Source organism: Meleagris gallopavo, chromosome 1 (assembly GCF_905368555.1).
Source record: "Meleagris gallopavo chromosome 1, MGAL_WU_HG_1.1, whole genome shotgun sequence".
Lineage (NCBI taxonomy): Eukaryota > Metazoa > Chordata > Aves > Galliformes > Phasianidae > Meleagris > Meleagris gallopavo.
Window position 1 is genome coordinate 78,837,076 of NC_139404.1, and position 23,679 is coordinate 78,860,754.

A 23,679-nucleotide genomic window follows, 5' to 3' on the forward strand; every position below is an offset into this window, starting at 1 on the left:
GAGTGGCAGCTCATGCCAATGATGTTTCTGCTTTCTCAAGGCTGAAATGCCTTTAGTATGTTCCTATCTCTTGACTACGGTGTTCCTGGTACACTTCTGTGTCACCCAATGATGCCAGTCGGGAGAACTAGAGAGGGTGATCTGCAGAATGCGTGGGTTTTGGGCAGCAGAGAGGGAAGACTGGTGTCTTTAATTTGCAGATACATCAAGGTGGTGGAAAATGGGTGGAATAGATGAGGGCTGCTTGTGAGTGTATGTTTTCCTCTCACTGTAGGCTTCTGCCAGTACTTTCCAGACATCTGCTACTTTTCAAGATCTAAAGAGCTGCACTGAGCTCCTAGGACTAATTTATGTTAGGTAGTCCTGTAGCTGCAGTGCTCCGTTCTATTATCTTTTGTTCTGGGTGGTTGTTTTAAAGCAGTGCAAAGTTGTATGGAAGAGCACTGCTATGTTTCTGGTATCCATGTGAGCTTCAAAGAGAACAAACCAGCAGCCAGATGAGCTGCAGTCTTGTCATGGGGTGAGAATCCACTTTGATTACATAGCATGAGTATTTACATGAAATCAAGACTCTCAGGCTGAAGGTGTCTTGTAGGTGGTAGAAGTGAGTTCTGAACTGGGGAAAGCTGCCAAAGCAATAGGGATGTGATTTAGTGGTGGATTTGGTAGTGTTAGATGGTGGTTGAACTTGATGATCTTATAAATCCTTTCTGATCTAAATGATTCTATGATTCTGTAATGCTTCCCTATGCCAAGACTCAACCAAATCTGAACTCTTCATTCTGAAGATAAATAATACTTTGCACCGTTAGTACAAAGATTTCAGGACACTTTAATAAAACACAAATGAATCATCCTAATACTCTACTTCATACTGTGTAGGAAGAGTGAAATTATCTTCTTGTTTCATAGCAATTCAAATCTTGAGATTAAATGACTCGCCTATTTCACTTTTCAGATCTGGGAACAGAATCTGTGAGATAAAAGTCCCAATATAGTCTTTTTACTGAGAGGTCTTGTAACTGCTTAGTCTTGTAATTGCTGATGTACTTCTTGCTTCTTTTCCTTGATATCCACTCCTAAATGCAGGAACTAAAAAAACACCCATCCAGTTCTGTAATGAAAGCATCATCCGTGAGAGAGAGCAGCAGCAGGTTTAGGACTCCCTCCCAGCTTTGGCTATGCATGTGAGCTCCAAAAGCAGTGCTAGGTGCAAGGAGCAGACAGCTGGAGAGAGAGTTCTGTGTTGCCATAAAGAGTGAGGATCCTGGGCAAACAGAACATGGTCCTGCTGTGGAAAGAGCACAGGGAAGTCAGACTGTGTTTTAGCAGGCAGGGATTGTTGTCCTAAGACAGGGACAAGCAAGCTGCTGATGGATCTTATGTTGCTTTGCAAAGGTATGATGAACATGTGCTGAGCTGGGATAAATCAGCTGGACTTTGCTGCTCTGAGCAGTTGTGTGATGAGTGTAGTTGTGAACCTGTGCAACTTCACAGCTTCCCACCTGCATCACATCCAGCGCTCAAGTGGTACAGGTCAGCAAACTTCAAGACCACGTGCAATGCTATCCCATTCATAAGTGGCAAAAAGCCACATATCTGCATATCCATCACTGCTTTGTAGTTCTTTGCTCTGCTAAGCATGCTAATTAGGAATAGTCATTATCCTTAAATGCCTGAAATCTACAAAGGAATGACTATTTTCTCTGGGCCTATAATATATTTTGCTACCTTGTTGCCCTTTAGAACAGAGTCTGACCAGCTGGTTTCCCTGCTTTGGAGTACCCACTGGCTTGCTTCAGCCTGGAGCCAAGGTAAGTGTTGGCTCAGTAACAATATGGAAAGAGTATAATGCATCTGTACGGATCCAGTTATTTTGTGCTGCCTACAAGAACTTAGGATCTGCAACAATCCTGACAAGTCTATGGAGTAGATTGTCATCTCTTTCAGAATGAGAAGGTCTTGGTTGCTTCAGCTCTGGAGAAGGTAGTTACGGCTGAAGGTATGTACTCTGCAGTGTCTGGCTCCAAGAAGGGGCTGGAATGGTTGTCTTCAGCCTCAGTGCTTTGTTAAATTGTGTGAGGTGTGTGTGTATACACACACATATATGTATCTATGGTCTTCTGTTATCTTGAAAAATGTGGATTTCCATCATGTTTCAAATGGGGACCCCTTGTAGAAATGGGGAAGATGAAGAGAACAAGGGAGGACAAAACCAACAGTTCCATTTAGTATGAGTTTTTGTAATGGTTTGTGACTTCACTGTCTTCAAGGTGAGGTGAGTGGCATTTTCCCTGTATGGTGCAACATTTTTATCCTGAGGGAAGGACTGAAGAAAACTCATGGAAAACTACCTTGGTAGTTTTTCTCTCTCATGAGTGGGAAATTATTTATATGGGGACACATATGGGGAAGGATGAGAGAGACCTCTTTACAAGTTTATCAAAACTGGAAGAGAATGCACTGGTATATACTACAAACTTCATCCCTAGCTCTGTGCATCCCTGGGAGATATTCCTTACTTGTATTGACTTACTTGTTACCAAGAGGCAGGGGAGCTGAACAGAACTTGCCAACAATGTCTGACTCATCCTTCCTCCAAAACCGATTCTTGGGCAGGTATTTGAGTGTCACACTGTTTGTCTGGCAGAGGGGAGCCCTGTGGGCCAGCAGCCGTCTGCCCACCTCCTCGTGCTTAGGTCTGCAATGGAAGGGAAGAGATGTGAGGGCTGGTGTTCAACAACGTCTAGATGCAGATTGAAACACTGGAGGAGCCTGTAGCACTCATTCAGACCTTTGGGTTAAAAAAAAAAAATGGAGTACAAAGACTCATCTGTCAAAACATAGGGCATTACAAGAGAGTCAGCAACTGAACATATCTTTCTTAGCTTTCTGTTCATGTTTCATCTCTGCAATCAGGAGTATTTCCACATAAAAATTACTGTCATGTGTTAGAAACTTTACATAACTGCATAAATTCATGGAGGAGTATGGACAGGTTCACAGAAAATAGAAGTATTGGGAGTTAATAAACACTACTCATCTTTGGCTCTGAATGTCCTTGAAATGTGTTTGCTAGAAATAGGGAAACTATCTTCAGGTATCACTGCTGCATGCCTACGTTGCCTTATTTATGCTCTTCTCGAGGTATTTACTTCAGGCCATGTTGAAGATGACATGCTTGCATAGATGGAATTTTGCCTGTCCTTAAGCTCTTCACCACATAATGTGAACTAAGGAAAGCCAGAGCAGTGATTGCCAGAGCCTGGTGGCAGGCTGTATGCCCTGAAGTGATGCTGCCCAGCTGTTTTACCTAGGTGGGCTGCCCACCTTCCATGGAGTCTGTCCTATGGGGCATCTAATGTTTGACCTATGACCTTGGCACCTATTCCCTTGTACTGTTTAATAATGTGTGGAGTCGATGAAATCCCAAAAGCATTTGCTCAGAAACATGACAAAGGGAAGAGATGACAAAGGGATCAGGAAGAGCCTACAATTCTGGTAACCAGAATAAGTTGAGGATCAGGCTGATGGCTGGGTTCAATGTCCTCCCAGGCCAGAGCAGCCAATCCAAACCAGTGCATCCAGTTCTCTTCTTAGACTGCAGTGGTAGATGCTGGAGTTTTGTGTGTGGCTTGAAGCTATTCAAAATGAGAAGCATCATTAAATTGTGGCTATAAAGGTGAACGATGGATGATAGATGGAAAACAAACTGAGGAAAGGCTGTCCCTTTACAGCATAATGTGCATGGACAGGATCCAGCCATGCCATAGGACAGAGGAGCACAATTAATTAGACTGAAGAAATTCACTACTGGGACTGACAATTTGTCAAAGCCTATGCTGCCTTTGGGTGCGTGTAGGGCTCTGTCTAACTTCAGAACTATGTTTTCTTGGGTATGGGGGTGAGGCCGTGTTACATAACGTGGTACATAAGCAACACTAGTGCAGCAGGGAAATATTCCATGTAAAACTCCTTACTCTGTCAGCTCTGTGACAGCTGTCAGGCTTGAGGACTCATCTCTTGGGGACACAGTGAGCAGCATGTGTAGGGTGATGGCATCTGGACTTCTACCTGTGTGACCTATCTCAAGGAATCTGCTTTAGGTGGGGTTTGGATTTGATGATCTCCTGAGGTCCCTTCCAACCCCTGTGATTCTGTGATTCTTGTGTGGGCACTTAAGTGAAGCACAGCTGCTGTCTTCCAGGGCAAGGGTGTCCCTGGATAGCTGTAGCTCTACTGTCTCACTAAAACTGGAGGGTACAGTAAAGCCTTGGGATTGCCTGGCTGTCTCACTTCCCAGGCAGATTTCTCTCCAGGGCTCATGTCTCCTGCTGCACACGTGACAAATGCTGTGTGCAGCTGCAAAAGGAAGTGCTGCATGTCTTCTTGAACAAACTGTGGGTCCTGACTTGACCTGGGTGTTGCTATTTCCTCCTTCCCACACCTTTGGAGAAGGCAGATCTGGCTTCTGAGTTTTCAGGGCTGCTTGGATCTGCTTTTGCTTCGCTGTGGAGTTGGACAGGCATGAGCTCCATCAGGTTGGAGTATGAACTCCAAATTGCAGTGTTAGTCTGAAAATCCATAATCAAGCACCCTCCCATGGGCCTCCCCTTCTTCAGTTCTCACCTTTCTCTCCTAATGCACAGGATCAGATCAACAGAGGTAGCTTTGGCTTCATAAGGGCTATGTTGAAGCCAGTTCTGGATCCCCTTTGAACCTAGGAGAGCTGGCTGGGGTCTTTAGCAGACCGCTTTCCTGCTTTCTGACACTGCATATCTACGTGGTGGTTACCAGCCCCTGGCAGTGGACAGGAAGTTGTGAGAAGTGAGGAAGACTTCCTTCTGGAGAACTTGTCTGTGGTGGGGAGATCCCCTTAAGGCACAGGCTGGAAGCTCTGAGCCTGGTCTTTTAATTCAGTTATGGTTTGGAAGAGGGAGGTGGTGGCAAGAGAGAACTGACTGTCTACAGATTATAAAATCTTTAAGGTTGGAAAAGATCACTAAGATCATGTAGTCCAACCATCGACCCATTACCACCGTGCATACTAAATCACATAGTCTTGGTCTCCTGCCCAATGGACTTCTCTGCTACGGCACATTTTGGTGTTACTGCATAAACAGAAGTGTACTCCTGACAGCTGAACACATAGATATATGTTATGATATATCCCTGTGCAGGGATGTACTTGTTTTCTTTCTGCAACTGCTGTCCTAATGAGCATGAACAGAAATGTTTGAACCAAGTTAATCACTCTAGAACATCCAGTGGATGAGGTCTTGCTGTAGCCAGCTCTGTCTGGCACAGTAGGATTAATAGCTATCTGAGAGTGATTTAAATCAGCACCAGGCATAGGTATGGTGTAAAAAAGGAATCATCATAACAGTACAAAGGGGATCCCAGAGTACACCTCTTGGTTTGTGTACCTGTGGACTTCATCAGAGTTACCAAGTAGTGGTAGCACATACCTGATTCTTGAAAGCATTTAAGGTAAATGTGTAGGAACTCAAGAAAGACTGTGGTTCATCACACAGTGGCTGCACTCAGGGAGATGTTCCATCCTTGTGCCTTTCCTGGTCTGGGAAAAACATCCTTATATATGGAATTGGGAAAAAGTGAGCCAGAAACATGCACTGTAACTCACATGGTGATCTTTGTTGTGTCCTTGGTGCTGTTGCTGAAGAAAGTGATTTCAATGCTGGTGATTACATTTCTTTTCTTCTGCAAGCGGAACTCAATGAGGCTGTGGTGAACTGAGCGAGAGGAAAAGTATGCGGGAGTGAGGGCAGGTGCTGTGTGTTAGACCTACCCTACCAAAAGGAGTAATTTCTAGCACTGACTGCCTGGCACCACCAGAACAGCTAAGATTAAGCAGGTGTAAGAAAGAACATAGTCCATGGTTTGAAAGACACAGTGGGCAGATCTGCATACTCCGATGTTAACAGTCAGGCATTTTCTGTACCCTTCAATTCAGCCCTGAAGCCATGTGGCTGTGTTAATATGAGGCTGTGCCCACACTAATAAACCCATTGGAAAGGGCTTTATGAGGGAGATGTGCAGGGTTATTGCTCTTCAGCTATGTGTCTGGGATCATCAGCTCCACAGCAGCTGATTCTAATGGGAGTGGTAGGCTGTCACTACTTGGCCTTGCCAGATAGTCTGCCTTATTTGGTCATCCCCCTTCTGGCTCATGTTTTGTTTTTTGCTACTTACCACAGAATGGCACTGAAGAACTGGTCATTAAATAAGCGTTCACTTCCATAGGCAGCCTCCTCTTGTTGACAAATGCCTGTTCCAGCAGGCCTGTGGGAGGAAACAAAGCCAAAGCAGAGAAAGCCGTGAAGGACTCAGGACAGAAACAGAATTGGTTCCAATTCACCTTCATTCCCAATTTCGTTGTGTTGGAGGACAGACCCTTTCTTTATACTAGAGCAAGCAGAGGTTTGTGTTGTCTGTTTGACAGGTTAACAGGCCCCCAGAAAATCTCCTCTGACTATTGTAGCTAACCATCAGCAACATACCTCTTAGAGGCTTTGTGCAGATGCAAGCCAATGCAAGGTGCTAGGACAAAGGAGACCCAAGGAGCTTGGAGATGGTATTTCTGGCAGAAGTGAGAAGACATGAACCCACTAACCAGGTGACAGTGTGGCTTTGCAGAAATAGGAAAGGAGTGGATGATCTGAGAGCCTCTCTGTGTATTCCTCTGGTACCAAACACCAAAAACTACTCAAGGACACTTCCTTTCCTCTTACCACAGCTGTGATTCAAAAGGCTAAAAGTGGCAAAGATTATCTTCTCCCAGTCCAGGTGGTTTATCTTTAGGGCAGCCATGGCAGCAATTTATGAGAAGGAAGTGATGTAACAAAAGTAAGTAGTCTGCAGAAGGTTGAGACTTTGAGGTTGGTCTAAAACTTCCATCTGCTTCTCTAAACAAGACACTTTTTGAGCAAATTGCCCATTTGCTAGGCAAGAGATTCTTGAGAATGTCTCTGAGTATGAGCCCCGTGAAATATTTAAAGATCAGAAATATTCAAGACACTGGTGTTCTACCTTGGACAATATATGAGTATTTCTCTACGGAAGCCTGAAAATGACACAGTTTCTCCCTGACCCCACATAGCTCGCATTCAGATCTTGCTTGGAAAAATCTCAATCATGTCCTGTGGGTTGCGCTGGCACTCATCAAGAATGTATTGTCCCCTGCTCCATGAAGGTCTCACGCTGATACTGTACCTATTCTGGGACAGGAGAATAGGAAGGGATCACCACAGTCCACGCATCGTCCATTCAAAAAATCTTGATGACTTGTGCAAGGGAATGCCACGATGGGACAGGAATGTTTCAGGGCACTGACATAGAGATGTACTGCCCTCATGTGATCACAGATCAGATACTTGTAGCCTGCAGGAATAAATGCATGGAGAGAAAAGCAGCCGTCAGCTTTTCAGCTGGTTTTGATCTTTCTGCAGCTTCCTATGGAACAAAAAGTCAAGCAATAGATTCTGCAGACACTTCCACTCTGCGAAATAACATTTTGTAGAACATCTCTGTGACTGCAAACCTAGATCTCACTGCAACAGAAATCATGCAGAAAGCTGGGAGACTGTCTTTCATACTGAGAGGGGCACATGGCTGCCCTGTCTCACTCATTATGCCACTGATGAGGACCCAAACCCTCTGTAAAAAGGCAATAGCTTTGCCTCCCATCTGCACCATGACCCCAGCTGTGGGAAGTGAGGTTTCCTAGGCCTCTCTATCCTCAATGTAGCTGTCTCATCCAGAAGGTGTTTAAATATTCATCCAACCCTTGCTGCCAAGACATTTGACTTACATGTGGTCCTAATTTCAGCTGTTTTTTGTGCTGCTGAGGAGATGTGGGCCATGAATCTCCACTACCATGTATCTTTGCAAATAAATGTTGTCATGCTTTGACGTCTGCTCTGATTGTGGCAGGAGCTGGTTGCCACACAGCATTTTCACTGATTGCTAAATGGCCACGAAATCTCTTTGCTTGGCCACATAGTATTCTCACCTGCAGAGATGAATCGGGGGCATCCTGGCTGATCTTTGCCTCCATTGACATAATAATCGATGTGGCCGACAGGGATCCGGATCCCAAAATCTGAAAGTAGATGAAATGCAACTTTATTCCTATGCTCAGCACTACTGTAGGCTGTAATCTACATGGTGTTTGACAGGACCCAATAACAGGTTGAATGTGACCAGTGCCAGACATAGCTTCCCCATGACCCATTTTATTCACACAGCAAGAATATATTTTCTGTTCCTTCTCAGATGCCCTGGCTTTAGTGCATGGAGCAGAGATTGCTCTGGGATCTGCCATAAAAATGACTGGCAACTTTGGCTTAATCACTATCTTCATCATTCCTGTTCTTGATCCTATATAAAGCAGAGCAAAACTGGACACAACTTTCATAGGGAATTATGAGGAATGAGTGAGAATGATGTTGGTAGAGATTTTTGTGGTCTCCAGGCAAAGGGTGTGACTGAAAGGCAAATGTTTATATTTTAGCAGACATGTTTACATTTAAAATGTTTACATTTTAATTAGCAGAACCTAAGTGTCTTAGGAAAGTTAATCCACTGCTGCAACAGCTGTGGATTTGACTCCATTACTTTCTCACAGTGGCACCTTTCTGTTGTCACAAAAGCAAAGCAAGGTTAGACACGTAAATTCCTTGCAAGTGGTAAAAAGCAAACTGAGCTTGTTCTGTAGAAACTCATTCTGCTGTACCAGGGTTGTGGAAGAAATATGTGCTGGAAGATTGCCCTGTGTCTACAGCACTAAAGCTCCCACCTGTTGTTGTGATGTGCTCTGGGGTATGGATGCCTGCCAGTGTATTCATCTCTGAAGCCTGTCTAATCGGGGAACATCCTCAGACTGGACCGGAACTTGTAGTCATATGGCATAAATGGGACAATGACCTGCTTGGTTCTTAGCAATAACAGTGGCAGGACAAACAGACATGGCGAGCTGAAGAGGAAAGAAGCCAGCTTACTGTCAGCATCGGTATGAATGGCTTCCACAAAGAGGGCATCCCCAGGGTCCAGGCGTTCTTCCGGGCTGGCTCTGGTGTACTTAGGGCCTGCGGGATCCAGGCCTGCAACAAAATCAAACAGCCCAACAACAAATGCTCTTCAGACCCTCCCTTTCTTATTTCTGGACCAGTAATTTTATTTAAAGCTTTTTAAATTGTTGCCTGGCAGAAGTGATTAATTATTCCCTCATTGCATTGATCATAGCTCAGAAAGCTTTCTGCTCCCACTAAGTTCCACTGCAGCTTCCTTATCTTGTCTTCCACTGCTCCACAGCCATCCATTTCTATGCAGCAGCTCTGTACCAAACAGCCCATGAAGCCTCAAATTTCTAGGCTGTAAAGCCATGTTTGAGCTTCAAGTACCTCTAACAGAGTAGGGGCAGAGCATATTTTGGATTTTCAGAGATTCAAACCTGTAATACCTTCCCTAATTGTACAGTCATCTGTAGTAATGCTACAGCCTGAGCAATGTCACTGAAGATCTCAAGCTTAGTGATGAATTCAGCATTGTAGGTGTTAATCAACCTAAGCTTTACAAAGGTTCAATACTATCAAACAGTCTTAAAATAGAAATACTTCTGAGCCTTCTCCCAAGAAATAAAATCAAGTTCTCAAGCAGCCACTGACATTTTTGCCTGAAACTTGCTCCTAGAGCAAATTCTGAGGAGACAAAGTAATACTGCAAATTTTCTTTGGCTGTACCAAGAACAGGTTAAAGATCATGTTTTTATTCTGGCTGATGTTTATTCTGTTCACTTTGCTTTGGAAAATAACCTCACAAGACCTTTTTCACTCCCCAGGCACCAATAATGGTTTAAGAAGCAGCTCTGCTCCTTGTAACACTGCCTCAGAGCTGGCCAGTTTAATTGCCTTTTGGACTAAGTCCCATTAATTCTCTACGGAGAAGGTGTTATCAACAAAATATAAACTGACATGTTTGCGTGTGTGTGGAAGCAGGGAGGAGGAGAAGAGGAGAAAGAAGAAAAGTTAGTTCCTGTCCTACCTAAAAATAAAGGCTATTAAAGGGACAAGTGGTCAGAAGAATGTAATGCTTTTGTTTGTCATTGATGTTCTTTTTTGTCTTCTGTCCCATGCAAAAAGCTGAGATGTTCTCTGCTCACTTCTACAGAGCAAGTTTAAGTTAAAGGCTTTAGGATAGAATAAAAAGCATTAGTCAGTACACCTTAAAGTTCTTCCTGAGGAGGGAGAAACATTTAATACAAACAAGCCAGTTCTAGCACAGCTCCAAGGTTAGCCCATTTCTATCCTCTGTTTTCTCTGCTGGTCTCCTCCATGAACAGAATTACAGAATCATTTAGGTTGGAAAAGGCCCTTAAGATCATTAGAGCCAATCATCAACACTATCAAGTCTGCCAATAAGCCATGTTCCTGAGTCCTACATCTACCCATCTCTCAGATATTTCCTGGGATGGGATTTCCACCACTTCCCAGCACAAACTGCATGTACGGAGACATACATCCTGCACTATTCACTGTAGCTGTACTATGTGCAGCTAAATTCCTTCAGGATTCCTCTTTTTCTCCTCCAGAAACAAATTGTTCTTCAGCAGTTTTAGATATGGGCTGTTAATTCCCATTCCTGTACCATTTTCTTTCCTGCACAATGAGGAATCTGCAGGAATAAGCATGGTTTAAAGAGACTTCTAGTAGAGCTAAAAATGAATTGGATACATAGATCTACAGAGCTTTTATTACGTTTGAAGAACATAAAGGCAAAGGTCTCCAACTGAATTGGGAAGGAGTCATCTCAAAATGAAGCTGATGAGAAAATACTGGTACAGGATGATGGTTACCCAAAATCCTTCCGAACATATACTTTCATTCACAGCTTTATCAGGGGCCCATCGTGAAACTCTGCTCCTGGTTAGAAATGCCTGTAGTACATGCAATGTGTGAAGCTATGACATGTGAAGGGTGAACCAACATTTCCTGTGGAGTGTCTCTTCTTGAGGACTTTTCTATGAGGCAGCCCAGCATGGGCTGAAGCAGACCGGGAACCATGTTCTGTCTACATCTGTTCTTCCTTGGCTGCTGCTCAGTCTGTGTCTCTTCCTCTTTTCACTCCTACTAAGATAAATCTCCAGCTTTGGAATTTTCCCAGACTTGACAAACCCTCAACAATCTGATCTGGCTTAGCAGACAGCCATGCTTTGAGTGGGAGGTTGGACAGGAGACCTTCCAAGGTCCCTTCTCACCCAAATTGTTGTGTGACTTTATTCCAATCCATACTTAAAAGCTGGAGGAATTTAAAAGCCTTGCATGCCATGATCAGCCTCTAACCATCTTTATCTGTAATTCCCCACTGCAATCTCTTCCTCACACCTAAGACTTTTGCTGTGTTTTCAAGGCGAGCTCTGATTTGGTACAACTGAGTGACTTGTCATTTCACTAATAACAAGATCTCATGACTAGGAAAGCTCACTAGTTAGAAGAGAGTAGAGGCAGAATTCTTCTGTGTATGCATTCTTTTGGTACTGTGGAGGGGACCGATGGCTGAAAAGGATTGTCAAGATCTTTAGAAGCTAGTAAGAATCCCTGAAGCTTGGATTGACTGAGCCTTCATGCAGTTATAAGACCATTATGGATTATCCCCTTCCCTGACATCTCATTCTCTTCATTGAATAAGAAATCAGGACCCAAGTCTCAGTTTTAACATACCTGTTATCCGTCCCAGCTGACCATCATGGAAGTGCCCAACTAGGCCCCCAACATGTGCACCAAGGCTCACACCGATAATGTGAATGGATGATGCAGAGACTCCCAGGGCCTGCAGATGATCATACAAATATGTATTTCTATAGAAGAAAGGTGAAATACCCAGCAGCTCCACAACTCTTCTCATGTAGGATTGCTTTTGAGGTATACAGTGGAGAACAAACTAGATGTGGGAATGATGGCTATTGTCCTTTCTGCTTTTGAGTGTCTCTCTTTGTCCACACATGCAAAACCAGCTCTAACCAGGTTGGTCAGATGCTTCTGATCATGACTACATAGCCTTTTGCTCCTCCTTCCATGGTTTGCTTCAGATAAAACTTCCTCATCTCAGCTGAGTAACTCATGTTCCCCCATACAAACAATCTTTTCCTTAGTAAAGCAGAGGAAATAATTTTGTTTCACTTTTATACCACTACTGTGCACGTTGTACTCTTACTCAGTATTTTAAGATTACATTTTCAGAGATAAAGAATTTATTCATAGGTTGAACTGCCAGGTAAAGCACAGTCACTTAGACATGACGTAAGGTGACTCCATCTGAAGGGATCCTGCTGGCTGCAGGCTGTTCAGCATGATGCAGTAGCATACCGTGGGTGAGAATGAGACCATGGGAGTGAGATGAAAAATCGTACCTTTGAAATATGTGATGTTACATCCTGCAGCAGCACTGAGGCTTATGAGAAACTGGAATTTTTCTTCTGTGGTGTAAGCAGGAGAGTTTGGACAAAAAAGTCCTTAAGTAGCTGGACTAGAGCTCAGCACATACACAGGATGGATGCTGGGGACCAGAGTGGCCCAGTAATTTGTTCACTGAGACCAAATCACTAATGAGGGTGACAGACCTCTCCCCTCCCAGCCCTATCTCCATCCTCCTGATGTCACAGCTGCTCCAGGAGTGTGAATACACACTCTGGAGCATACCCAGGATCTCCCGCACTCCAGTCAGGGTCTACGGTGCAAATGCTACACTGAGTTTATGCATGGCTGGTAAATGCAAAGATATACCATCCTCATTGCATAAGTGTTGTTCAGCAGTGCTATGCATGAGCTTACCAGGAGCTTGCTGATGAAGCTTGTGATGAAGAGGGCCACCTGTGTGACGTTTTCCACTGCAGAGTTATAGGCTCCTGTAGACCCATGAACCCAGTCCACTGCAATCACATTTACCTGACTTATGTGCAATATTGCATGGACAAGCCCTTCAATCCAGGAAGGTTTTGTACCCAACGCTCTGTGGAGTAATCAGAAACAAATATGTTAGGTGTTTTCTAAAGAAGGGCATGTGACAAAATATTGTTCTCTGATGTTGTTTCATATATCTCAGAGTAGACTGTCAGACAGCTGCTGAAAAGTTGTTCTGGTGCCAGACACATATACCTGGCATGTCATTGCTGCAGTGTAGTAACAAACTGTCCAGAATGGGTTGATTCAGAAAGGAACCAACCAAGAAAAACATTTGTAGGGTTCGGGCTGAGATCTTGGTCTTGCTGTGGTGTTCCAGTCAGCCACCACAGAGCCCACCTGGAGTGAGTGAACTGACCAGAAACACCTGGTCCTGTTCTGCTGCCAACCAGGAGGAAGTCCTAGGTGAAACAACACAGTCTGTCACTGCTACACTGAGAAAATGAGGAGCCTGTGTACTACCCACTTCCCCTACTATCACCTAGAGTAGGAGTATGCTATGTCATGTGAGGGCAGCTACTGATTTTCTGAAAAGGCCCTGCAACTCCTTGTGTGGTTTCATAGAATCACAGAATCATAGAACCATATAATCATAGAATGGCTTGGGTTGAAAAGGACCACAATGATCATCAAGTTTCAACCCCCCTGTTATGAGCAGGGTCGCCAACCAGCAGACCAGGCTGCCCAGAGCCACATCCAGCCTGGCCTTGAATGCCTCCAAAGGCATTTAGAAGTTTCATCCTGTTTTTCTAGGCACTTGTCATTCAGGCTTTTGCACATCAAATCAAATAACATTAAATGGTCACAGCTGGCACTGTGAAAGAAGCTAGCAGTATGGTGACAGTTTTTTAAAAAAAAAAACTGGTTTACATCCCTACATTTTCAAGATTAGAAGGACTGTGTGTCTGGCAGGGATTCTAAATGACTGGCTAATCCATGCTTCTGATGAACCAGGACATCAAGGTTCTGCAAGGAGACAATTTAAAGAGAAGATGATCTTGAAGAAAAGACTTCTTAAATAAAAAGATTGAAAGAAAAATGGAAGAGAAAGGAAAGGGAAAGGGAGCAGGTAAAGAGAGAGAGAAAAAAAGAGTGAAATAAAGAATGAATGAAGGTATAGAAGAAAGATGGAAAGGGGGGGGGGGGGGAAGGAAGATGGAAAATAATTTCCTAACTTGTTTTAGGCTCCAAAAATGTGAAACAAAAAATAGACAGCTAGTCGCACAGTAAAGCACATGCTCCTACTGTTTCAAGTTGGGTCACAGGAGGCTGCAACATGAAAATTGCAAAATTTTTAAAAAGACTTTATGTTCCTTGGGAGAATGCCAGAAAGATTGGGAGGATAAATAGTGTTCTTCTTGATTCTCCCAGTTGGTGTTTGGGACCAAGGTAGAAAGAGGAGAATGGATCAGTTGAGTGAATGGCTGCATGGACAGTATTGTGCTAATAATTTTGGCTACTATGATCTTGGACATACCTTCAATAGACTGGGCATGTTGACGTTGAATAGGATGCAACTGACCAGCAGGGCCAAGAATATATTGGACAGCAAGCTGGCTGGGCTTATCACCAGTGCTTTAAACTGGATTTGATGTGGGTGGGGGATGTACTTGTAAATGACAGAGAAGAGTCATAGAACACTGTCATTTTAGGAAGCAGCAGAAGAAAACCTGTGATTGGTCCCAGGTGATTTGGGGAAGGCTTCTCCAGGAAGGTAAAACAGCCAGTAACCCAGCTGAAGTGCCTCTACACCAATGTTTGCAGCATGTCTCTCATGTCCCTGAACCTCCAGGTGGGGGTCGAAGCAGCAATATTCTTCCCACTGTAAGAGAAGAGCAAGTCTGAGGCCACCTCATGAGGCTGAATGTATACAAGTCTATGGAGTCAGATGACATGCATTCTAGGGTCCTGAAGGAACTGACTGATGTGGTTGCCAAGTCACTCTCCATCATACTTGAAAAATCATGGCTGTCAGGCAAAATACTTGGTAACTGAAAAAAGGAAAACATCACTCTCATTTTTAAGAAAGGAAGAAAGTAAGACCCAGGGAACTACAGGCCCATAAGCCTCACATCTGTGCCTGGGAAGTTCATGGAACAGATCTTCCTGGAAGAGATGTTAAGGCACACACGAGATGAGGAGGTGATCCAAGACAGCCAATATGGCTTCACCGAAGGCAAATCATACCTGACCATGTATGAAGGAGTGACAGCATTGGTGGACAAAGGAAGGGCAACTGATGATAACCTACCTGGACTTCTGCAAGTCCTTTGACATGATCCCACACCAGATCCTTGCCTCTAAATAGGAGAGACACAGATTTGAAGGGTGAACTATTCAGTGGATAAAAAACCGATTGAATGGTTGCTGCAAGAGGTACGTAGTCAGTGATTCTATGCCCGGGTGCAGGCTGGTGATGAGTGGTGTCCCCCAGGGGTCAGTCTTGGGACTGGTACTCTTCCATATCTTTACCAGTGACACAGACTTATATTGTATCGTTGGCATGTTTGTTGATGACACAAAGCTGAGTGGTGCAGTTGGTACAACAGAAGGAAAGAATGTCATTCAGACTGACCTAGACAGTCTTGAAAAGGAACCTAATGAGATTCAAGAAGGCCTAATGCAGACTAGGAGAAGAAGTCCTGGAGAGCAGCCATGCAGAGAAGGACTTAGGAATTCAGGTGGGTGAAAAGCTTGACATATGACAACAGTTCTCACTGCTTGCAGTCTGGAAAGTCAACTGTATCCTGGGCTGCATTAAAAGAGGGGTGGCTTCATCTAGAATACTGCACTCAGGAAGGATGTGGAGCTGTTGAAGCAGGTCCAGAGGAGCTCCGTGAAGATGATCAGAGGGCTGGAGTACCTCTCCTATGAAGAAAGGTTGAGGAAGCTAGGCTTGTTTAGCTTGGAGAGGGGAAGGCTCTGCGGAGATTTCATTGCAGTCTTCCAGTACTTAAAGGAAGTTTATCAACAGGAGGGTGCCCAACTTTTTACAATCTAATAGTGGTAGGACAAGGGGAATGGTTTTAAACTAAAAGGGGAGATTTAACTTAGATGTTAAGAAGAGATTATTTACTCAGAGGGTGTTGAGGCACTGGAACAAGTTGCCCAGAGAAGCTGTAGATGCCCCATTCCTGGAGGTGTTCTAGGCCAAATTAGATGAGGCTTTGGGCAGCCTGATCTAGTAGTTGACAACCATGTCCATGGTGGAGGGGTTAGAACTAGATGATCTTCAGAAAATCCCTTCTAAATCAAGACATTCTATGATTCTATGATTCTATGAAGGTTGCATTGTAAAGAGAGTTGTCAACAGCATTTTTTTCCCACCTCTGGCCCTGTCCCACCTATAGTCTCAGAGGCAGTTCCCAGGTATGGTTTGGCACTGAGCACACCAGGCTCTGCTCTTAGCAGATGTTTCAAATGTAGTCACTGTTGGGGAGAGTTCGACTGTCAGATGGGCAGGGGATTTCCATGCCAGCCCCACGCAGGGCCTGGGAATGTCCTGTCTGTTTAATTTATGAATATAAATTTAACCGTAATGCTCTTTTTTCTCTCACCTGAACCCATGGATTATTATCTTCGTTTCCAGGCTGCTATTGAAGCTGGATTTCTTGATGCCATCATCAGCCAAAATTAGCTCCCCGCAACTAGGGCTGGAGGAGGTGAATAGAAGAAACCGGACATTAAGTTTACTGCCATGTAGGAAATTTGCCGTCTGGAAATCAGCGCAGCGATGCCCTGAGGTTCTGTGTATGTTCCCTGCAATGAGAGGGAGTGAGAAGAATATTTGGCCTGTATCTTCATGGTGGAAGAAAAAGCTCATACTAATTCACTAGGAATCTGGCTTCTATTAATAAAGAGTGAAAGGCTAGATCATAGATTAAAATCAGCCTATTCTGAAAAGCAAGTATTGCCTGAAGAAGCTGTTCTGCCCTTTGATGGAATTGGAGTGTTGGGGAACAAAACTGTGGATGTCTGTGGATTTGTTTTACTGAGATGTGAATGAAAGCAAAAAAAAAAAAAAAAAAAAAAAAAAAAAAAATCCATCAAACCCACAATTAGTACAAAACTGCATAAATTTTGGCTATAAATCAGAGAAAGACCTACATAGCAGACCTACATGGTGTGTATGGCTAGCCAGTAGAACAAGTAGTCCACAAAAGAACTCCATCTTTTGACATTTTAGAGAACTGGTTGCTATTTCAGAATAGTTATAGGAGGCAACGTGTTGGAATGACAAAAGACAAAATTTATTGACATGTGATGAGCAGGAAGCCAAATATTTGATGAAATGATACCTTCTGACTTAAAAAATGGTTACTCTGTGAACTGACATAGTTGCATCCTGATAAAATGACAACTCATGTTCCTTTCCTTTTCTAGACCGGAGGAAGTGAAACAGCCTTAAATCTACATGTTCAGTTAAAAATAAAAAATAAAAAATTCCAAACAACCAGCTCCCAGCTGCTGTCTGTTCCCACAGAAGATATTGTACAGCAGTGAGATGGAACACAGCCTAAGAGTAAACACACACACGAAAAAAAAAAACTGGTACTCAGATCTCCCCTTGTGGGATGCAGCTGTCCCTTACTGTTGTCTTTTCTGGTCTTTCTGTGAACCAGAGAGAAAAGGGAAACACATTCTCTGGCAGTCATTCAGAAAAACTGCTGCTCATGAACTAGCTTCACTTAAAGGGCATGCTTAGTAAAAGCAGAGCATATCAGAAATGGCATCAGGGGAGGAGGTTTGTGAGTGCAAAAAAAGATCCCAACTAAAGCAAGAAGTGGAGGAATGGCATCTATTTTTTTTCCCTCAGCTACCGCAGATTACACTTGCTTAGCTTTCAAATCAGGAGTTGCCAGTGCCAGAGGTCAAGTGGTCTCTTTTCCACCTCTCTGCACTTCAGCACAATTCTGGAATGCTCTTTTAAATCATGGTAGTGGAGTAAAATCACTGAGACAGATGGGTTAAGGAAGGACTTTTCCTGTGCAGGCCATTCTCCTGATGTCTAACTGGATTACAGCAAAGACCTGTTGAAACACAGGTATGCTGGGGAGAATTTAAGTCAGATCCTTCTGTGTAAAGTCTTCAATCCCTTGCCATGCATTCATGCCTTTTCTTACCTGCTTGTGCCGAGCTAAGCAGCAAGATGCCAGCGAGGACAAAGAGGGGTTTTCTCTTCCGATCCTCAACCATCTTCCTGTTAGTCCACTACAAGTATGAAGATTGTACACAGAATAACAACAGTGGTGGATTGCTCATTCGGCTTGGCTTGGTCAATGATCAACTAGGCTCTGCTCTTTTGGGAAAACGAGTAGGGGCAATCTCCTCTGCTCTTGTTTGATCATTAGTCAAGGTCTGTGTCAGCAGAGGCTTCACTGGTATTTTGGTTAAAATAGATGTTGACACCCCTTTCCTTCCTACTTCCTTTTCCTGAAGGCAAAAGTAGTAGTTGCAAGATTTCATAAGATGTTTGTGCAAGGAAGGCTCCTAGCAGAACACTGCATCTAAATATTTTCCTATTGCATCAGTGTCTTTCTTTTTGATGCATGTTGGCCTTCCTTGCAGAAGAACAGGCAGCCTTGTCTGTGACTGTTTTCAGTGGCAAGAAGCAAAAGAGAAAGCTCATTCCCTCCCCAGGTGAAATTTACTCTACAGCTGCTTTACTTGAAGAGCAAAATGAAGAAATTGATTCAGTCTGACTGGAAAGATGACCAAAAAACCTTTTCAAAAGCACCGGGCATTACCTTCATTCACAATTAACTGGCAATAGCAGTCATTTCCTTACCCCAGTTTGCTCTGGACAAGGGTAATGGAGAAGAGCAGCTATTTTAGGCAGAACTTCTTTTTTTTTCCCGAGACACTCCTGAGGGAAATACCCTCCAGTTTTTGTGGGGAAGCTTGGCAGCATTAACTGCTTGGTCCCAAGGGCTGCTGAAACCTTGGCCCAACTGCATCTTCCAAGTGACACATAGCAGACATGGCCTGACCCTGAAACACTTACTTGGCTCTGTGGTCATGCAGGCTTATTTTCTGAGGAACAGATTTCAGTGTTTCTTCAAATACATTACTGAATTGGTGTCAACTGGTTGTCTACCCAACCAATTTTCCAATATTTAGTGTTGGAACCAGGCTTCCAGCCCAGCTCAGGTGAATTCTGACACTGCACGACACAAGCTAACTTGAGACTGCAACAAAGCCCAGCCCACTCCTTGTCATCAAATTGCACTGATCTGAATCATTTCTTAGTGCAGAAAAAACTAAATAAGCTTCTATAATCCTACCAATAAGCTGTGCCATTTCATGCAAGCCTCCTTTTTGCACCACTACGTGAATGTACAGAATTGTTAAACACTATCATGCCATAAAAAATACATCTGAAAATAATAAATCTTTATCATATTGAAGATTCTGTTGCCTTACCACCTTTTTCCCCTGTAATCTCAGTATTTTGCCGTTCTATGAACTTCTTCTGCCAGCAGACTGCTGTGGTCCCTCATGCAAACACAGAAAACCACCTCACTGCTCTGTGCTTAAAATATTTTACCAGTAAAACTATTTTAGTGTAAAGTTGTTTTTTTTTTAATATATTTGTTAACTTAATTACAGTACCTTTCAGAATGGTTGTAGTTAATTACAGTAAAGGTACTGTTGGCATCATTATTTTACTCCCCACAGGGAGAGCCTATAATAACAGTAGGGACTTGAAAAAACTCTTGAAAAAGCTTTCAGCCCACACCAAATTGAAGCTTGATGTGATACACTTAAGTCAGTCAACAAACAAATGTGATTTTATGCACAAAATTCTTATTATTAAGGATCTGAAAATTGCACTGTTTGCACATTCCAGCGAACACCAAAAGTGGAAAATGTCACCACTTCACTTACAAAGCAACAGCTGGCAGAAATGTATCAGCATTTTGACGTGCCCAGATGTCAGGAGGAAATCTGACTGCAGGAAGACTCACTTAAGTGTGAAAGCAATTAAGTGGCAATGGAAACAATGCAGCCTGAGTAGCATTGTGTGGCCTTGGGGAAAACAGGTTGTCATACCAGTAAGCGGTGATGAAGTCCGCTCCTTGTCTTCTCTGCATTCAAGGAAAGGAATGAAACACCAGCATGGCTTTGCTTATGGTGAGTTAAAGGTTCTACCCCACTGTTGGAATAGACATCACAACTCCTTTTCTATCCTTTGCCCCTCGCAAAGAAAGCACAGCTTTGGGTGTAGGTAGCACCTGCATACTGCTCCCAAGAGAAACCAAGGGTTTAGTTCCCAGCTCAGCAAGAAGTGATTCAAATCCTGGAGAGTGTCCTGGCTTTGAGAAAGCAGGAAGAAAACATTAAAGACTGGCTTAGCAAGCGAGGGGGGAAAGCATGGGGACTTAGATTGGATCCTCAGAAAAGAAGGGAAAATGATCCTTCCTTAGAGTCTTGAGCAAACACATAAGGGATCTTCCACCTAGAATTGCTACATCAGCATGGACAAGAAGATACATTGCTACTCACCCCTACAGTCTCTCAAAACAGAGGAGCCAAGATGGGTGTCTAAGCCACTGGGCTCAAGCTTCCCTTTCCCTTCCTCTGCCCCATAAAGCCCTAATCATTCTCTACAAATAGGAGCAGTTCCAGTAGGAAGAATCAGCCCTACTTTCAGTGCGTGTGGGTGACCTTTGGAGGTTCCATCCTAAAATAACCTAAGTGAAAGTATTCTGTCAAGGAATCAGAATGTATTAGGTTGGGAAGGATTGTAAAGCCTATCCAATTACAACCTCCCTTGCCATGGGCAGAGTGGCCACCCACCAGATTAGACTGCCCAGGATCCCATCCAACCTGGTCTTGAATGTCTCCAAGGATGGGGCATCCACAGCTCTCTGGGCATCCACCATCCTCTGAGTAAATAATTTCTTCATAATTTATAACCTAACTTACCCCTCTTTTTGTTTAAAACCACTCCCCTTGTCCTATCACTGTCAGACCACGTAAAAAGTCAGTTTCCCTCTTGTTTATAAGCTTCCCGTACAGGAAGGCCACAGTGAGGTTTCCTCAGAGCCTTCTCCAAGCTAAACAAGCTTAGCTCCCTCAGCCCTCCTTCAAAGAAGAGGTGCTCCAGACCCTGCTTCAAATTTCTTCCTGCTTTCTCAGAAGATCACGTAACCCACAGGAAGGCTATAGTGGGCAGGGTAGGAGACAGCACCTTTCAAAACAGTTTCATCCAAAGCCCCTGCTGCTGAGAGGATGTTTTACTTGCCAAGCAGGCTAATCAGCTGCAGGGAGCTGGTAAACAGTGTACTGCAGAAAGGTATGGCATTTCTGGAGTACTCACTATGACTTGCTTGGAGAGGTTGTGGATGCCCCGTCCCTGGAGGTGTTCAAGGCCAGATTGGATGGGGCTCTGGGCAGCCTGGTCTAGTATTAAAAATGGAGGTTGGCAGCCCTGCCTGTGGTAGGGATGTTGGAGATTCATAATCTTTGAGGTCCCTTCCAACCCAAGCCATTCCATGATTCTATGATTCTATGACTATGACTTAGAGTCTTTGCAGTGCAGGGAGCTGCTAGTGGGCTTGAGAACAGGAGCTAGGACAGAGGAACAGAAGACTGAGTCATGGGCTCCTGTCACTAAGCAAAAGGAGCTTCTGGAATTGAAAGAACAAGAGCAAATGGAGTTAAACTGAAAGGGGAGATTAGGTTAGATGTTAGCAGGAAATTTTTTACTCAGTGGGTGGTCAGGCACTGGCAGAGACTGCCCAGGAGGAGCTGTGGGTGCCCACATCCCTGGAAGCGTTCAAGGCCAGGCCTATGCAGCCTGAGCTGGTTGAGGGCAGCCCTGCCCACTGGATGGGCTTTGAGATCCTTTCCAACCTAAATCATTCTGTGATTCTATAATAGGTCTGATGCCATCTGGGGCCGGTTCTATGCCATGCAGATAGGCAAGTGGGTACAACCTAGCTATGGTGTTACTCTTATTTTGTGAAGACCAAGGCAGCATAGCTCAGTGCACCATGCAGTGTCACTGTAGCCCATGCAACAGCTGCAGTGATGAGGCAAAGGAGCTTCAGCAGCTCTTGGATAGAGAGGAAATTCCTGGAGGCTGAATGTGCCTTGAGGCTGCCGGAGGTTCAGGTGGAACTGGCCTTCCCCTGGCACGAACACAAACATAGTAGTGGCAGGAGACTGACATTCCCTCCCCCCCCAAAGCAGCAGCTCACAGCATGGCTGCTGGAGCAACAACTTTTTCATGCTGATGGACACTTAGGTTTCCTAAACTGTTGCGGTTATTTTCACTTTCTTCCTCAAAACCACGCTGAGATATTGAAGGCGGGCAAAGCCCAGGACCCCGCGGGTGGACCCACTCCCCTCGCTGCTATGAGGGTGGAGCAGGGCGGGGTGTGGGTGGTGGGTGCCACTCGGGGCTGGGGGGAGATGTGCACCAGATAGGGAGAACAGAAAATCATAATTAGATAAATAGAGAAGATAATGGTGGCTGCTGATGTCATTTTTCCTTGCCATTTCTTTACCAAGAGAGTGGTGAGGTGCTGGAACAGGCTGCCCATAGAGGTTGTGGATACCCCGTCCCTGGAGGTGTTCAAGGCCAGGTTGGATGGGGCAGCCTGGTCTAGTATGAGATATGAAGATTTGTGGCCCTACATGCAGCAGGGGGCTTGGAGCTTGATGATCCTTGAGGCCCCTTCCAACCCAAGCCATTCTATCATTCTATGATGATGCTATGCCCTTTGAGGGGGGAGAGATGTTAGCTCAGTTTCTCTTTCCTCTCTGTAATTATATATATGCTGATTAGGATGGGTGATCAGAATAACAAATAACAACTCTGCTGATGTGGACTAAAATCACATAGGCGAGATTTCACAACCCTCTGTTTGTTTGCATGCTTACGTTACGACTATTATTTGTGTTGTGGCCTGTGTGTAAATGTTTCTATTGCTGGGTGTGGATTTTATAGAGGTTAAATAACTTGTCATATCCATATAAGAAAATCATAAGTCGTAAGTCATACTGGTCTCAAAGAATCATAGGGGTTGGAAGGGACCTCTGAAGATCTTCTAGTCCAATCACCTGCTAAAGCAGGTTCCCTACAGCAGGTTGCACAGGAGAGCATCCAAGTGAGTCTTGAATATTTCCGGAGAAGTAGACTCCTCAACCACTCTGGGCAACCTGTTCCACTGCTCTGTCACCCTCACAGTAAAGAAGTTCTTCTTTCGCCCAAGTGCATACAGTACGTCAATAACACCTTGACTTGTCATGCAAGTTTCTAGTCTTGCAAACTTATGTTTGCAGCCGCTCTTCCACTGTCTGCCCTCACCTTCTGAATCCCAGCCTTCTCACTCTCCCTTTCCAGTGCCCAGGTTTAAAATTCTGCTCCTGTGCCCTGGTCTCTAGCGCCTGGAAAAGGATGTGAGAGAGGAGCACAGAGCATAATCCATCCTGAAGACTTGCATCTTCATTCTCCTGTGGGGAACTTTGACACGTGGAAAGCTGCCAGAGCCTCACTGCAGCTGCATTCTTCAGCATCCTTGCTCAACGTGTAGAGGTTGCTGCTATTCCCAGTGCCTTGCCAGATCAGGCGTTTGTCTGATAAAACCACAGACTTGCATATACAATACTTAAAGAGTTAAGATCACGTTGAGGCAGTGTAGGACTTCAAAGGAGAGTGGTCTTAGTAGGTCTAAAATCAGTCATTGGAAAT

At 44.2% G+C, this 23,679-nt stretch overlaps 1 protein-coding gene and 1 long non-coding RNA gene across 3 annotated transcripts; one reads left to right on the plus strand and one right to left on the minus strand.

Moving 5' to 3' along the window:
- Positions 1-816: 816 nt before the first annotated feature.
- Positions 817-18,604, minus strand: PLA1A (phospholipase A1 member A). 2 transcript variants are annotated; one of them, XM_085236826.1, is made up of 11 exons: positions 18,101-18,604; positions 16,535-16,736; positions 12,849-13,026; positions 11,739-11,847; positions 9,021-9,122; positions 8,033-8,122; positions 7,234-7,401; positions 6,214-6,303; positions 5,645-5,753; positions 2,537-2,701; positions 817-1,288 (listed from the first exon to the last, which is right to left on the minus strand). In XM_085236826.1, exons 1-11 carry the CDS (start codon positions 18,171-18,173, stop codon positions 1,207-1,209), a joined length of 1,368 nt encoding a protein of 455 aa, XP_085092952.1. In that variant the 5' UTR covers positions 18,174-18,604; the 3' UTR covers positions 817-1,206. The 2 variants fall into 2 exon arrangements, with proteins under 2 accessions (XP_085092952.1, XP_010717374.1); XM_010719072.4 differs by having other exon boundaries at positions 817-1,291; positions 18,101-18,600.
- LOC146545453 (uncharacterized) lies at positions 15,363-17,430 on the plus strand. Its single transcript, XR_014886650.1, has 2 exons — positions 15,363-15,658; positions 16,567-17,430. It is a non-coding gene; the product is annotated as an uncharacterized LOC146545453 (long non-coding RNA).
- Positions 18,605-23,679: the final 5,075 nt, after the last annotated feature.